General features: G+C 44.3%; 1 protein-coding gene across 3 annotated transcripts in view; it reads right to left on the minus strand.

The window, feature by feature from the left end:
• The window catches only part of SLC12A1 (solute carrier family 12 member 1), a 221,636-nt gene that overhangs the window by 105,595 nt on the left and 100,073 nt on the right, over positions 1–15,968 (minus strand). For all 3 annotated transcript variants that reach the window (XM_040342655.1, XM_040342654.1, XM_040342656.1), the window contains exons 13-16: positions 14,975–15,098; positions 10,729–10,830; positions 2,783–2,938; positions 52–151 (exon numbers count right to left, since the gene is read on the minus strand). In XM_040342655.1, the coding sequence (XP_040198589.1) occupies positions 52–151; positions 2,783–2,938; positions 10,729–10,830; positions 14,975–15,098 (482 nt within the window). The remainder of the gene's footprint in view (positions 1–51; positions 152–2,782; positions 2,939–10,728; positions 10,831–14,974; positions 15,099–15,968) is intronic.

Here is a 15,968-nt window from a genome sequence, read left to right on the forward strand (position 1 = left end):
CTGGTTCACAATGACAGAGTAGACTATCCAGTGATGAGTTCTGGGAAGTACCTGAAATTTTTGACATGCTCGTCTATGATGTTTAATTCCAAGGCAGTGTTTAAAGCATTTGTGTAGTAAAGAGCTTGTGTTGAAGATCCCCAATTTACATCTGCATAGGAAGACAAAAAACTGTTACTGAAGTTTATTACTAGTGGAAAATGAAGAGATAATTGTCTAAAGACATCCTTTTCTATAACTCTATCGTCTTGTACACACAAACGGTTTTCCCATCAGGAAAACTGCCACGAAAGTTTTTGGCTGGGAAAACCCACTGTGTGTATGATTCATCGCAGTTTTCCCGACAGAACATGTATGCCTTGTACACACGATCGGTTTTCCCGGCGGTAAAAAGTCAGCCAGGAAAACCGAGGGGAAAACCCGCTCAGTAGGTTTTTCCCCCTACACAAAGCCGGGTTTCCCGGCAGGAAAACTGCCATGAGAGCTTTGGTCGGGAAACTCGGCCGTGTGCATGCTCCACCGTAGGTTTTCCCCATAGGTAAACTGCCGGCTTAAAAAACGCCAGGAATCCTGGCGGGAAAAAAGAGAACATGTTCTAATTTTTCCCGCCAGGATTCCGGGCGGGAAAAAAGAGAACATGTTCTCATTTTTCCCGCCAGGATTCCTGGCGGTTTTCCTGTCGGGAAAACTGCGATGAAGCATAAACATGGTCGGTTTTCCCGGCCAAAAGCTGTCATGGCAGTTTTCCCGACAGGAAAACCAGTCGTGTGTACGAGGCAGTTCTCTTTTTTCCCGCCGGTTTTTAAGCCGGCAGTGTGTAGGGGGAAAAAGCTAAAGAGCAGGTTCTCAGTTTTCCCGGCGATAGAAACTGAGGCAAATAAGTGGGGGGGTGAGCGCTATAGCCAGGGTTGATCCGCCCTATAGATTCACTATGCAAGCCGCTTAGGGCGCCGCAAAGCTGTGGAGGGCCCCCCAATTACTAGAGGCTCCGCCTGGTGAGAAGTCATTTTCGGCCTCTCACCCCACTTCTCAACTCGCTGGCTGCATGGGAGAAGAGGTAAGAAGTCAGCACCCCCTGCTTCTCACTTTAATGTAAGATGTAATTTCCGACAGCAGAACACTCCCTCCCCCGGCTTCTCAACTTTAATCTGGAATGTGAAATGTCACTGTCAGCAGCGTCCCCCCCCCCCCCGCTGTGTTATTTTGCTTAGGGCCCCAGGGAGGTCAGGATCGGCACTGGATATAGCTATCTGGAGAAAGCCATAGATACTAGCTCATTCTGATAACATTGGTCTGGGTAATTGACTGGGTAATTTCCGTCTGATCTCAGTATGCAGCAGTTATCAATGGCCCATCGATTTGTTTTGGGGTGGTGGTTCAGGATCTTTTGACAGCACTGAGTTTCCTGAAAGTCAGACAGAGAAATCAATTGAGACATTATGGGTGTGTCAAGGATGTCTGCTTTCATGGGCGTCCGCTCCATAGGGCAAGGGGGGTCGTTTGCCCCCCTGGAATCGCCAGGGAGAGCCAGGAGCAGGGCCGAACTGGCCCTGGGGGCGATTTAAGCGGTGACTGCAGCGCTTCCCTCCCCTCTAGTTGTCCCTTATTTAGAGTGCCTGTCCCTCTTCTGGAATCAAATCCATTTGTCCCTCATTCCAAAAGATTCCTCTTTTAGACTTGAAATAAATATACTGTCGATATAGTGTAGTGTTTCAGTCAAGGGAAAGGGGTGCTGTGTAATGTAAAGGGGTCCAGTGATGCAGGGTGCTGTGTAATGTAAAGGGGTCCAGTGATGCAGGGTGCTGTGTAATGTAAAGGGGTCCAGTGATGCAGGGTGCTGTGTAATGTAAAGGGGGCCAGTGATGCAGGGTGCTGTGTAATGTAAAGGGGTCCAGTGATGCAGGGTGCTGTGTAATGTAAAGGGGTCCAGTGATGCAGGGTGCTGTGTAATGTAAAGGGGGCCAGTGATGCAGAGTGCTGTGTAATGTAAAGGGGTCCAGAGGTGCTGTGTAATGTAAAGGGGTCCAGAGCTGTGGGGTGCTGTGTAATGTAAAGGGGTCCAGAGCTGTGGGGTGCTGTGTAATGTAAAGGGGTCCAGAGGTGCAGTTGTGGAGAGGGGGTACACAGTAGTGACAAAGAGATATTGAAAGATGCAGGGGGCACAGTGGGGTGTTTTTCCATATTAACGTGGGGGGGGGGCGCTTTTAACCCCCGCTAGCGGTCGAAGAAAGGGTAAAATGCAACTGTGTATCGCCGCTGCCAAAGTGCCCCCCTCTGAAAAAATTTCAGCGGACGCCCATGTCTGCTTTGGTAGGTTATTGTGTCTTTTGGGTAGCGTAGGTAGGTACACCATTTCCAAAGATCAGACTGCATCCTAATATCTGAGATCTATCTGATCGAAGGTCATCTTTGCTCTGTAATTGTCTGACCGCTACAAATTGAATTGTTAACACAAATTGAACGGATAACTAGTACTAAATCATAACCAATTGTCTATTACTTAGTATATTAGCTGCAGGATTTTATAACATACTCTTTCTAACTGTCTTGGTACAGTTTCCTGATTCAGGGGTAAAGGGTAAGCTTTAGGTGGTACATATATTTCTGGATAGAACTCGGGGAGGGGAGGAGGAAGGCTTGTCCTTGGCTATCTTTGTGTCCTGCCATGGCCTAGTGAGTTGCAAATGCAGCTTCCGCAGTATGGTACCCTCCAACAAACAACTAGGTACATTTCTATTCTTAACATTTCTATTAGATATGGCTTATTTTCATTCTCTTATACCTGGTTTCTTGTATGTCACATAAATATACAGAAAAAGCTCTATGCCATATGTGATGACAGCTGCCCACCAGTTGATGACGAACATTACACCACAGCAGAGCATGGCTCCAAACAAAGACACCCACATGTTGTAATATTTGAATGCAGGTCGCCAGCCTGGGTAAACAGAAAAGCATTTTTATTATACGATTTTGGATTGCACACTATGAAAATAACAAACGTGTTTAAAAAAAATATATATTTTCCAAAATGTTAATGTGGTGATTTACACCCTTACATATAGGGAGTTATTCCTTCCTATTTTAGGTAGCATTTATCAAGAATCGATGTATGTTTCATTTTCCTAGTAATATCATTTTATAATATGAACATTAGTTACGACTTTTCAACATATAGTTACATTGTTAGTCAGGTTGAAAAGATACCATTTGAGTCCATTCGAACAATAGAAAAATTGAATAAATAAATAGAAAACCTCCATATACAGAGACCTCTATTCCTTTGCTGATCCAGAGGAAGGCAAAAAACGCTATAAAGCGGGAGAAGTCAAAGATCACTGATGCCCTGTGTCGCCTCCTCACACCAGATTTAAACCTCTAATTGCCATACTACTACGTCGCAATCACGTGCATTGCATGGCAAGCATGGGTTTTAATCAGGTAGTGAGGAGGCAAAATATTGCCCCCTCACCACCTATCAAACACACTCAGATTGCTTTTCAGGGGAGCAGCAGTGCCTGCTGCACTTGTGAATGAGCCCTTAGTTGCATTCAGCAGCGGCACCCTTAGTGATTGGGTCATGCATGGCAGGTGCTATACCCGCCAACCATGACAGGGCATATAACTCCTGCTGCGGCTGCCACATTTGTACACTTCTGGCCACTGCAGTTAACCACTTCAGCCCCGGAAGATTTGGCTGCCCAATGACCGGGCCATTTTTTGCTATTCGCCACTGCGTTGCTTTAACTGACAATTGCGCGGTCGTGGGACATTGAACCTCTGCAGTTTTTATTTTTTGCGCTATAAACAAAAAAAGAGCGACAATTTTGAAAAAAATGTAATATTTTTAACTTTTTGCTTTAATAAATATCTCCAAACAAATATATATAAAAAACGATTTTTTTCCTCAGTTTAGGCCGATCTGTATTCTTCTACATATTTTTGGTAAAAAAAAATCGCAATAAGCGTATATTGATTGGTTTGCGCAAAAGGCTCGGGAATGGCGTATTTTGGAGTCTTTCCGAACGGCTCCGAACTGATCGCCACCGTTCGGCTCCGGCACCCCCCCACCTCAGGCCAAACGCGGTACTGCACACCGCTTTGGCCTGAATCCTGCTTGTTTTGCGAGACAAGCAAACCAAGTTAGGATTTTTCAAAATACAGTGCTCGAATTGCGTAACGCTCATTAACCGTGTTACTCGCAATCCGAGGTTCCACTGTACATCAAAGGCACACCTTTGAAACCAAACAAATTTCAAGTTACTGTAGTCAGATCAATATAAGATGAATTTCAGTTGGTTCATACGCATTACTGCGCTGGGTATATTTTTTTCTCTCTCTCTCTTTTTTCTTTTTTAAAGACCTGTTAGATGCATATCTGATTTTTTACTATATAACACGCTCTTTTTACCATAAAAAATCTTGGCTCTAGACATTTAATAAGCACTGCAGACTAATGTATTTTTTAATTCTCTTTATCCCTGAGCTGCTTGTTTCTGGCCAATATCACCATTAAATATCAGGTTGTTATTACTGACTTAGTTAATACTGTGTCATAATTTCATATAGCTAATCAATAAAACGATGCAGAAATGTGTGTTTTTAGAGATACGGCTCGTAAGAAGAATATTGGCATTCCTGTCATTACATATTCTATAAACGCTCAGGCAAGGTTCAGCGAGATGCTAGATAATGACAGATCCCTCAGCTGACTACTGCTTGTGCTCTGCCATTATTTATTGTATGTTTCTGGGCAGAAGTTCCTCCTTTGCGCTTATTAACATTCAAGTTATCATTCATAAAGTATTTTCAGTAGCATGCAGTGTTTTTTTTATAAATACTGGCCCAGATTCAGAGAGCAATTGCGTCTGCGTAACCATAGTTACGCAGCGCAATTGCTTACTTGCGCCGGCGTATCGAATGCTCCTGATTCAGGAACCTCGATAAGCCGACTGCAGCCTAAGATATGCCTGGCATAAGGCTCTTATGCCGTCATATCTTAGGCTGCATTCTTACGCAGGCCGCTAGGTGGCGTTCCCGTAGTGGTCAGCGTAGAGTATGCAAATTGCATAATAACGCCGATTCACAACCGTACACGCGCCCTGCGTACGCAGTTTACGTCGTTTGCATACGTCGGTTTTTGCGTAAGGCTGCCCCTGCTGTTAGCAGGGGCAGCCAATGCTACGTACAGGGAGTGCAGAATTATTAGGCAAATTAGTATTTTGACCACATCATCCTCTTTATGCATGTTGTCTTACTCCAAGCTGTATAGGCTCGAAAGCCTACTACCAATTAAGCATATTAGGTTATGTGAATCTCTGTAATGAGAAGGGGTGTGGTCTAATGACATCAACACCCTATATCAGGTGTGCATAATTATTAGGCAACTTCCTTTCCTTTGGCAAAATGGGTCAAAAGAAGGACTTGACAGGCTCAGAAAAGTAAAAAATAGTGAGATATCTTGCAGAGGGATGCAGCACTCTTAAAATTGCAAAGCTCCTGAAGCATGATCATCGAACAATCAAGCGTTTCATTCAAAATAGTCAACAGGGTCGCAAGAAGCGTGTGGAAAAACCAAGGCGCAAAATAACTGCCCATGAACTGAGAAAAGTCAAGCGTGCAGCTGCCAAGATGCCACTTGCCACCAGTTTGGCCGTATTTCAGAGCTGCAACATCACTGGAGTGCCCAAAAGCACAAGGTGTGCAATACTCAGAGACATGGCCAAGGTAAGAAAGGCTGAAAGACGACCACCACTGAACAAGACACACAAGCTGAAACGTCAAGACTGGGCCAAGAAATATCTCAAGACTGATTTTTCTAAGGTTTTATGGACTGATGAAATGAGAGTGAGTCTTGATGGGCCAGGTGGATGGGCCCGTGGCTGGATTGGTAAAGGGCAGAGAGCTCCAGTCCGACTCAGACGCCAGCAAGGTGGAGGTGGAGTACTGGTTTGGGCTGGTATCATCAAAGATGAGCTTGTGGGGCCTTTTCGGGTTGAGGATGGAGTCAAGCTCAACTCCCAGTCCTAATGCCAGTTTCTGGAAGACACCTTCTTCAAGCAGTGGTACAGGAAGAAGTCTGCATCCTTCAAGAAAAACATGATTTTCATGCAGGACAATGCTCCAGCACACGCGTCCAAGTACTCCACAGCGTGGCTGGCAAGAAAGGGTATAAAAGAAGAAAAACTAATGACATGGCCTCCTTGTTCACCTGATCTGAACCCCATTGAGAACCTGTGGTCCATCATCAAATGTGAGATTTACAAGGAGGGAAAACAGTACACCTCTCTGAACAGTGTCTGGGAGGCTGCGGTTGCTGCTGCACGCAATGTTGATGGTGAACAGATCAAAACACTGACAGAATCCATGGATGGCAGGCTTTTGAGTGTCGTTGCAAAGAAAGGTGGCTATATTGGTCACTGATTTGTTTTTGTTTTGTTTTTGAATGTCAGAAATGTATATTTGTGAATGTTGAGATGTTATATTGGTTTCACTGGTAAAAATAAATAATTGAAATGGGTATATATTTGTTTTTTGTTAAGTTGCCTAATAATTATGCACAGTAATAGTCACCTGCACACACAGATATCCCCCTAAAATAGCTAAAACTAAAAACAAACTAAAAACTACTTCCAAAAATATTCGGCTTTGATATTAATGAGTTTTTTGGGTTCATTGAGAACATGGTTGTTGTTCAATAATAAAATTAATCCTCAAAAATACAACTTGCCTAATAATTCTGCACTCCCTGTATACCCGTCGTTCCCGCGTCGCGTTTTTGGACGCCATTCACGTTCACTTTGAAGTAAATGACGTCCTTGCGACGTCATTTACTGCAATGCACGTCGGGAAAGTTTCCCGACGGAGCATGCGCACTACGTTCGGTGCGGGAACGCGCCTAATTTAAATGATCCACGCCCCCTATGGGATCATTTAAATTGCGCACTCTTACGCTGGGCATTTTTCAGGAGCGCCCACGCAATTTACGGAGCTACTGCTCCGTGAATCAAGCGTAGTGCAGGAAATTTACGGAGGTGCAGTGTTAAAACGGTACACTGCGCCTCCGTAAGAAATGGGCAAGTCGTACATGAATCTGGGCCAATGTTTTTTTTTTTTCAGCACTGTAAAATTAAATACCCTGAAATAATGTGCAATATACTGTAGTCGTCATATTTCTATATTTGGAATGTGGCTATTTATTCTAATCTGATTTAAAACTGCGGTGGGCTTCTCTGACCAATTATTGCGCCGCCATATCTGACAATGCGACACCTTCATACAACAATAACGTATTTTGCTACAGCTGAGCTGAATTCCAGCCCAAAGTTTTGCTGTAGATTTGGATAGCATTGGAAAGGGTTAGAGCCTCTGTCAGGATTTTATTACTGTTTTTGTTGTCACTGGGAAGCAGTGGCAGCCCGTCCATTAGGGACGCCCGGGCGCTGCCCCCTCTATCCACGGCCGCCTAATTAATGCTCTATAATCTATGGCTGCTACCCACTATTCATGTGTCCGGCCCCTTTCAGGACGCCGGGCGCATGAATTACAGTGGTGGGGGTTATTTTTTTAAGCACCTGGTAATAGCCAGAGGCTCTAATAGGCTTCAAAATAGTGTGGGCTTGTGGCACAGAGCATTGCGCCATTTGCCCACCCAGGTGTTACAACAGTGAATAAATATTTGCTGTTGCAACACTGATCCTCCTCCCGGCCGATCGGGAAGCGGGTCTGATACCCATCACCCAGTTGGCTGAAAGGACTGATTGGATACCTAGGAGGAGGGGAGGAGACGCACAGCGGAAGCGAGGAGGAGAAGACACAGGAGCCGCTGCCCGAAGCCCGCTGCAGCCTGATGTCCGCCGATGTCCCGATCCTCGCCGCTGCCTGATGTGCCCACCGATGCCCTGATCCCTCCCGCTGCCCGATGTGCCCATCGATGCCCCCCGATCCCCGCCACTGCCTGATGTGCCCACCGCCTAGATAGGGTAAGTGAACCGGCAGACAGCAAGGGGGGAGGGGGTTCGAGGTGCCATGGGGGAGTTGTTTGCCACCCCCCAAAACAAAAAAACACCAGCCGCCACTCAGCTTCAATGGTGGCTCAGATCTTGCCAGCAGTGTTAAGTTTGACATAAAATTTTGATTTAGTCATAGTCTTTTGACTAAAAATGTAATTTTAGTTTTAGTCGTATTTAAGTCGACTAAAATCTTCAGGACATTTTAATCAACTAAAATCAAATGGGTTTAGTTAAATTTTAATGCACAATTTCTTTAGAACTGCCAAACATGATATACTCCTGGAGTAAAAATCGAATAACATGTTTATTATTTATGGTATTAAGGTATGAACATGCACTACAGACACAAATTTAGCCGTTGTGATATAATCTCCATTTAGTTTTAGTCATAGTCTTTTGACTAAAATGTCATATTAGTTTTAGTCGTATTTTAGTCATCTGAATTGTTTTAGTTTTAGACGTATTTTAATTGACTACAATTTTATTAATTTAGACTACGAAAATATTTTAGTCGACAAAATTAACACTTCTTGCCAGGTCTCTTTACCTACAAATACAAACAAACACAAGGAATCCTTTAATAAATCTTGCAGCATCGATGGGTGTTTATTTTGTTCAAAGAGCACAATGTACAATCAGCATCATGTAAAGAATTTGACGTGTTTTGCACCTCTAGAGAATTACATGAGAGTTGCGAAACGCGTCCAGATTCTTTTTATGTACACTGTACTTTTCGAACTAAATAAACAGCTGCTGATACTGCACGACATATTTGAGGATTCCTTGTGTGTATGTATTGGGAAGATTTGTACTCAATTCCTGTCCTGGTGACCATTGGCCACCAGGATAGAAAGCATTTACAAATGTCCCTAAGTGTACACAGACAACAATTAAAACTTGACAAAGAGAACAAACCCCCTCCACTGGTAAAGTCTTGAGTGGTATGCTACAGGAATTACCTGTAAGCCTGCTACTGGCTATTACAGATAATACACATAGGAATGTAGCGTTGTAAGTTTATGTATTTCCAGGGACCCATAAAAGAAACATGGGGAAGCACAGTGGTTAGCACTTCTGCCTAGCAGCACTGGGGCTGTCGGTTTGCATTCCAACCACATCACTGCCTGCCTGTTCTCCCTGTGCCTGCGTGGGTTTCCTCCAGCTTCTCCAGTTTTCTCCCACCCTCCAAAGATATGCTGGTAGGTTCATTGGCTCCCGTCTAAATTAGCCCTAGTATGTGTATGTGTAGCATCCTCTAGTGTGCTAGTGAGTTTGTTTAGTGTAGGTAAATTTCCAGGCTTGGCTGGTACCCAAGTCTGGGTGTGTATTTTTATCTGGGCTGGGAGTGGCTTATTGTAGTGCTGGGTGACTCACAGGTGGTGTTACTAGGACCTCCTACTTCTTTCTAGAATCTTCTAGTACTTTCTATAAAGAGAGGATGGAGAGGAGGTGGAGCCTTGACCAATCCCCAACTTCGATTGGCAGGGGGCAGGCCTCCTTCAATACCCGGGTCAGCCCAGCTGGGGAGGAATTATTTGGGTGGAAGAGCTGGAGATGGAGTGCTAGTCTGTATAGGGCCTTTGAGGGAGCTCCCCAGTCTGGGGGGAGTGACCTTGGGCCTGGGCTCGGGTGCTGATGGGACCCTTCAAGAAATCATGGACGGGAGGCACAGGAGGAGCAAGAGAGGACAGCAGGAGAGAGCACTGCCGGGCAAGTCTCCAAGGCGAGGAATAACTGGTTGCAACCATTAGGGCTGGTGAGTGACATGCACAGGCCTTAGAGGACTGGGGAGGCATGCCTAAGAGGACTGGGAGAATGCAGTCTGGGGTGGGTGCAGAACCAGAGGAGTGGACTGTGGTGTCATGGGCAGTGGAGAAGGGAAGCTGCAGCCAGGAGGGCTGGCAGGGCCTGAAGAGGTGGTACTAAGAGAAGTAGCCACAGGGACTTTTCTATTTTTTGCTACATTATAGGGGCCCACGGTCCCTGCCCACAAAGGGCAATTGCTAAGGCCTGGCGGAGCCAGTGTCAGGCCTAACCACTTTGTGCTAGCTGTGCCTGAAGATTAGAGAGGAAGCAATACGCAGGAGGAGAAGGGGGTGAAGGTTAAAGAGGAAGCAATGTGCAGGAGGTGAAAGGAGTGAAGATTAGAGAGGAAGCAATACGCAGGAGGAGAAGGGGGTGAAGGTTAGAGAGGAAGCAATGTGCAGGAGGTGAAAGGAGTGAAGATTAGAGAGGAAGCAATGTGCAGGAGGAGAAATGGAGTTTATATATCGGAGTGTATATAATTGTCCTAAGCAAGTTCTACTAATTCTAATGGGCATCCAATACTTCCCTTACCCCATCCAAGTTAAATCCCCTCAATAAAAGCACAAATACAAAGTACATGTACTGTTCCATGTCTCGGAGTGTCTGAGAGGTGAATGCCGGGCTGGGCAGGGTGACACGTGGTCACAATACTCAGCAGCTCATATGGGGTGAATGTGCAATATACTGATATGTAAAGTGCTGCGTAAATTGACAGCGCTATTAAGTACCTGTAATAAATACATAAATATTGGCAAACCCTGAATCTTAAAAGTGCAAAACAGACCCTCAATAACAACACTTACAAGCACAGTGAAGAAATGTGTTTTCTTTTCTCTATGTACTGTAGTATTATTTTGCACAAGGCTCACTAGAACCAAAGGCCAATCCTGTACATGTGGATTATACTGACCTGGAGATTTTGCAAATGAAGCATGGAAGCAGGAGAAATTGATCAAAGCATACGAGGCCAAGAAAAAGTTAGAGATGATGGGGGCAATGGTGTTCAGTTCAGCTGTAATAAAAAAAACAAAGGAACATGTTAAATCTGGCACTTTATGTACAGCATAGCATGTGAGCCACACCAAATCCAATGTAAACTCACTGGGGCTGCTGTTTAGAAGGAATTGAAAGAGTTCTCTTAGCAAACTGAATGTTTAAGTGTTACTAAACTCACAACAGTAAAATCAGTCTGTATATTCAGTAAAGCATGCTTGTTATACTCACTGTGGAACCTAAGTTGTTAATTCTTTGCATTGTGTAAAAAGGCTGTTTGATTCTGTCTTCTCTGATCCTCCCCTTCTTCCACTGTGCACAATCCATCTCCTGATAGCACAAAGGGGGCACTCTGCACATGCTCAGTTTAAAGTGTATTGCTAGAGAGGTGTTTTTTTTTTAGAGAGGGGGCACGTGATCAGCACAGAGCCAATCAGCACTGTCCAGAGCATAAGGGGTCACACAGAGTCAGAGCAGAATGAAAACTCCTCCTACAGGCTTTAACCAGACACATGTTCTGTGTACTGTGGGAGACCAGATATAGTGAATGCAGGGTCCTGGGTTCAGTAACACTTTCAGTTTACAAAGTGAATGTTCAACTAGAGAAAAAGCTACAGCAAGGTTTACTTCAGTCATCCCGTTACATGCAAGTAAAAATTATTTTTATTTGCGCATAATTGGGTATTCATTGTGAACACAGATTTACTTTATTTACCAAGCTAAACGAACATTCACTTAAAAGGTTGCAATCACATAATAAATGCATAAAGAATCTATTTATTTATGATGATTAGTAAAAAAAAATTATAGCAAGCTTTTTTTTTTTTTAACAAAAAACAAATACATATTTGCACAAATTCCCAGTTTAGGCACATGCAGGATTCTTTTAACATGAAAGTGTCTGTGCCACCCCAATGGGGCATAGCATTTATATATATATTGTTTCTCTGAACCATTTTTCTATGGACGTTATGTTTAGTTCACATGCTGCCATCTAGTGACGTTCTGTGGCAATGTACTTGCTTTTTCCACGTCCTGTCTCTGATGTATGACACACTTCCTTTGTATGACATGCTCCACCCCTTCTTCCTGAGATTGTATTTCCTCTGTCATTGCTGAAGCTAACAGGCCACATGTAGCAGGGCTCATGTATTCTGCATAGTAAGCTACAGACAATATCATCTTTTGACTGCATAAGTACCACAACCTATTCATCTGTTGTATCCTGTCATCTGCTATAACCCTGAATTCGGAATAAAAGCACCTCTGTGAATAGAATCGGTGATGATTGTGGCTGCTATATCTACAGGACAAAGTCCTATATCCAACTGTCCCTTGGTCTATCTTCCTTATTATAGAGACATTAAAGGGAAGACATAGTTAGATATTTCCAAAGGTAATCACTCCTACTGTGCTTAGTTAGTTGGCTGTTGCTAACTTAAAGTGGTTGACAGCCCCGCCCCCCTTTGCATGCTTCCCTATGAGACTGTGTAGAGGAGGTGTGCCCTTTCCCCCCATTGAACCCCCCCCCCCCAAGTCACTCAGCTCCACACTCTATGAAATGCAGTATGTGACCTCAGATCCTCGCTCCCTGCCTGCTGGAGCTAATAAATAGCCTTTGATCTGTGTGTTTAGAAGGCTGTAGAGAAGAGAATGCAGCAGATAAACAGGTACAACTTATGTAGGAAGATTTGTTTAATTTCTGTGTATCACCTGAGGCCAGTCACTTCACTGGGTATATGTAAAGGGTTACAACCACTCTAAAGTCCTTCTGTAACCACATGCCTACAGGCAGTAGTGTATTTAGGTTTTGTGCTGCCCTAGGCCTGACTAAACTTGTGCACCCCCTAATTTAAATATGACCGACCCCTTCCTGTAAGGCCACACCCCTCACTGACCTCGTCACTGGCTGAAGAAGGAACCAATGAGCTGTTCCGAAACGCGTCCCACCTCAATGACACATTTCCTGTCCACTTCCTGTTTGTGTTCCATGCTGGTTTCTGTCTCGCGTCCTCTGACATCATCCCCAGGCTCCAGCATTATTGTGTACTCTGAACATTCACAGCACAAGTCGGCTGTTATCTCGTGGACTTCCCTGGAAGCTTTACTATTACAGACTGGGACTGCCCTGCCACTGGAACATCTCCTGGACGCACTTACCTGCTACATGCCTGTTTCATCCACTATCTTGTAAGTGTTTTTAACCCCTTTAGGGGATATTAAAAGTTTTATACTTCTGCACTTAGAGGCGCCTTGTTTGTTTTTCTGTTTCCATTAGAGCAGGGGTCTCCAAACTTTTCAAACAAAGGGCCAGTTTATTGTCCTTCAGACTTTAGGAGGGCCGGATTGTGGCCAGTGGGGGCAGAAAATGTCCCGGGCCCAGCACTAGTGAGAATAAATATGGCCTCAGGGTTGGTGGTTAGTAGGAGGAGGAGTAGGGCCCCTATCAGTGGGAGGAATAGTATCCCATCATTGGCATCAGTAGAAGAAATAGTGCCCCCTTGTAGGTGTCAGTGGGAGAAATAATGCCTCATATCAGTTGGAGGAATAGTGCCCCAAGGGCCCAGATAAAGGCTAGCAAAGGGCCACATCTGGCCCTCGGGCCGCAGTTTGGAGACCCCTGCATTAGAGATTGCTTGTCTCCCAGAGTGCTGCCTAAAGTGTGTGAAGATTTGCTACCCTCTCCAACACAGGGCCAGATTCAGAAAGATCAGCGGATCTTTCTGCTGGCGTAACGTATCTCAGATACGTTACGGCGCCGGAACTTTGGGCGCAAGTTCCGTATGCAGAAAGAACTTGCGCCCTTATTTACGGCGGCATAACGTATGTGTGGCGGCGTAAGCCCGCCTAATTCAAATGGGGATGTTGGGGGCGTGTTTTATTTAAATTTCACTTGACGTTTTTTGTGAACGACGAATGCGCCGTTCGTGAAAAAATCCCAGTGCACATGCTCGAAATTACGCCACAAAGCCTCATTGGTATCGACGTGAACGTAACTTGCGCAAAGCCCTATTCGCGAACGACTTACGCAAACGACGTAAAATTTTCAAAACTCGGCGCGGGAACGACTACTTAACATTAGCTACGCCTCATATAGCAGGGGTAATTATACGCCGAAAAAAGCCTAACGTAAACGACGTAAAAAATGCGCTGGCGGGACGTACGTTTCTGAATCGGCGTAAATACCTAATTAGCATATTTTACGCGTAACTATATGGAAGCGCCACCTAGCGGCCAGAGTAAATATGCAGCCTAAGGCCCCATACACACGATAGAATCCATCCGCTGAAAAATCCCAGCGAATGGCTTTCAGCGGATAGATTCTATGGTGTGTACAATCCAGCGGATCTGTTTCCGCGGATTTTTCTCCCATGCGATGGATTTCCAGCAGATAAATATTTGAAGACATGTCTTCAAATCTATCCGCTGGAATCCATCCCAACGGATTGATCCGCTGGTCTGTACAGACTCACCGGATCAATCCGTCCAAAGGGATCCCCCGCATGCGTCGTAATGATTCGACGCATGCGTGGAATTCCTTATATGACTGCGTTGCGCACGTCGCCGCGTCATCATCGCGGCGACGGCGCGACACGTCATCACCAGAGGATTTCGGCGCGGATTTCGATTTGATGGTGAGTACACTCCATCGCATCAAAATCCGCGCAAATCCTCGAGAGGATTTATCCGTGGAAACGGTCCGCTGGACCATATCCGCGGATAAATCCTCCCGTGTGTACGGGGCCTTAGATACGACGGTGTAAGACACTTACACCAGTCGGATCTTAGGGTAATCTATGCGTAACTGATTCTCTGAATCAAGCGCATATATACGACGGCCCGCACTCAGAGATACGACGGCGTATCAGGAGATACGCCGTCGTATCTTGTATCTGAATCCGGGCCACAGACTTTATCTGTCAGGATTCAAATGCTTGGAGCGCCCTGGATATACACATTTTTCTCACAACACTACAATGATTTCCCTGCTGAACAGAGTTTTCACCCTGATAAAATAATTTGAAAATAAACAGACCTTCTGGCAGGATCGAAACCTGTTAAACTTTGTTTTACGGTGATACAGAATAAATACTGTGTTATTGCTATTGACTGAATCATATATGTAATTTTTCACATAAAGTTCTATGTACAACATAACTAACCAATCAGGATAAAGGCCATTGCAATCACAAAGGTAAGAACGTATCCTCTGATAGGCTCGTTGTTTTTTCCGTGTCCTTTAGCGAAAAAGTGAAGTGCTGTGTAAATGTTATCCTTGCAGAGAGCCTGTGGGGAAATCAATACAGGCACTTAACTTATTTCTTTGCAGTAAAAAATGTTCCAATCCACTATATGACCCTTCATCACAAAAATGATTTACCACCTTCAACTGATTACAAAAAGACCGTCATCATAGGTTGCATTAAACTTTATTGGTGCTGCCATATAATATTTAAGCAGATAATCACTTAGACTGCGCTTTTTGAAGATGTAGTATAAAATTGTTAACGTCGCTTGTAATTTTAAAGTGGCGCGGATTGTGGCACAAGTGGCTTTTTTCAGCTTTCGGGTCTAATATTACATGCCATTAACCCAACATGTGAAGGCCCCTTTCACACGATTAGAGCCAACATTTTCTACGTCTCATAACCCTCCATTGTTCACAAGCTAAATTATGTACTGTGTGAAATTAAATAGTAATAATATACACAACTCTTGAGATCAAATTAATTCAATTATAATCCATTTCTAAAAAGGATCTCCAACAGTACACATCTTTACATCTCGCTTTGTGGCAAAATACTGAATAGCTGAAGGGTCTTATTAGCTTTAATGGTTCCAGTGAAAAGAAGCTATCATGCTGTTCAATTATTATTATTAATTATTACATTTGGACTTGTAAAGAGCTGAGCTATGATACAGCCTATGTTAGTGCTTCTAAAAGATATAAAATACTGTACTTCATAAGAATATTTCTTTCTCCTCCATTGGGGAACACAAGAAGTCTTTTGCCCTTGGTTTATACTGCCACCTATAGGACAAATGGACACTGGCAGGCAAACAAACTGTAGGCTAGCTAGCCCACTTCAATACCGGGCACCTCGCCCCTTCCTGCCCTGGACAATTTTCAGCTTTCAGCGCTGTCGCATTTTCAAT

The sequence above is a fragment of the Rana temporaria genome, chromosome 3 (assembly GCF_905171775.1).
Source record: "Rana temporaria chromosome 3, aRanTem1.1, whole genome shotgun sequence".
Classification (NCBI taxonomy): domain Eukaryota; kingdom Metazoa; phylum Chordata; class Amphibia; order Anura; family Ranidae; genus Rana; species Rana temporaria.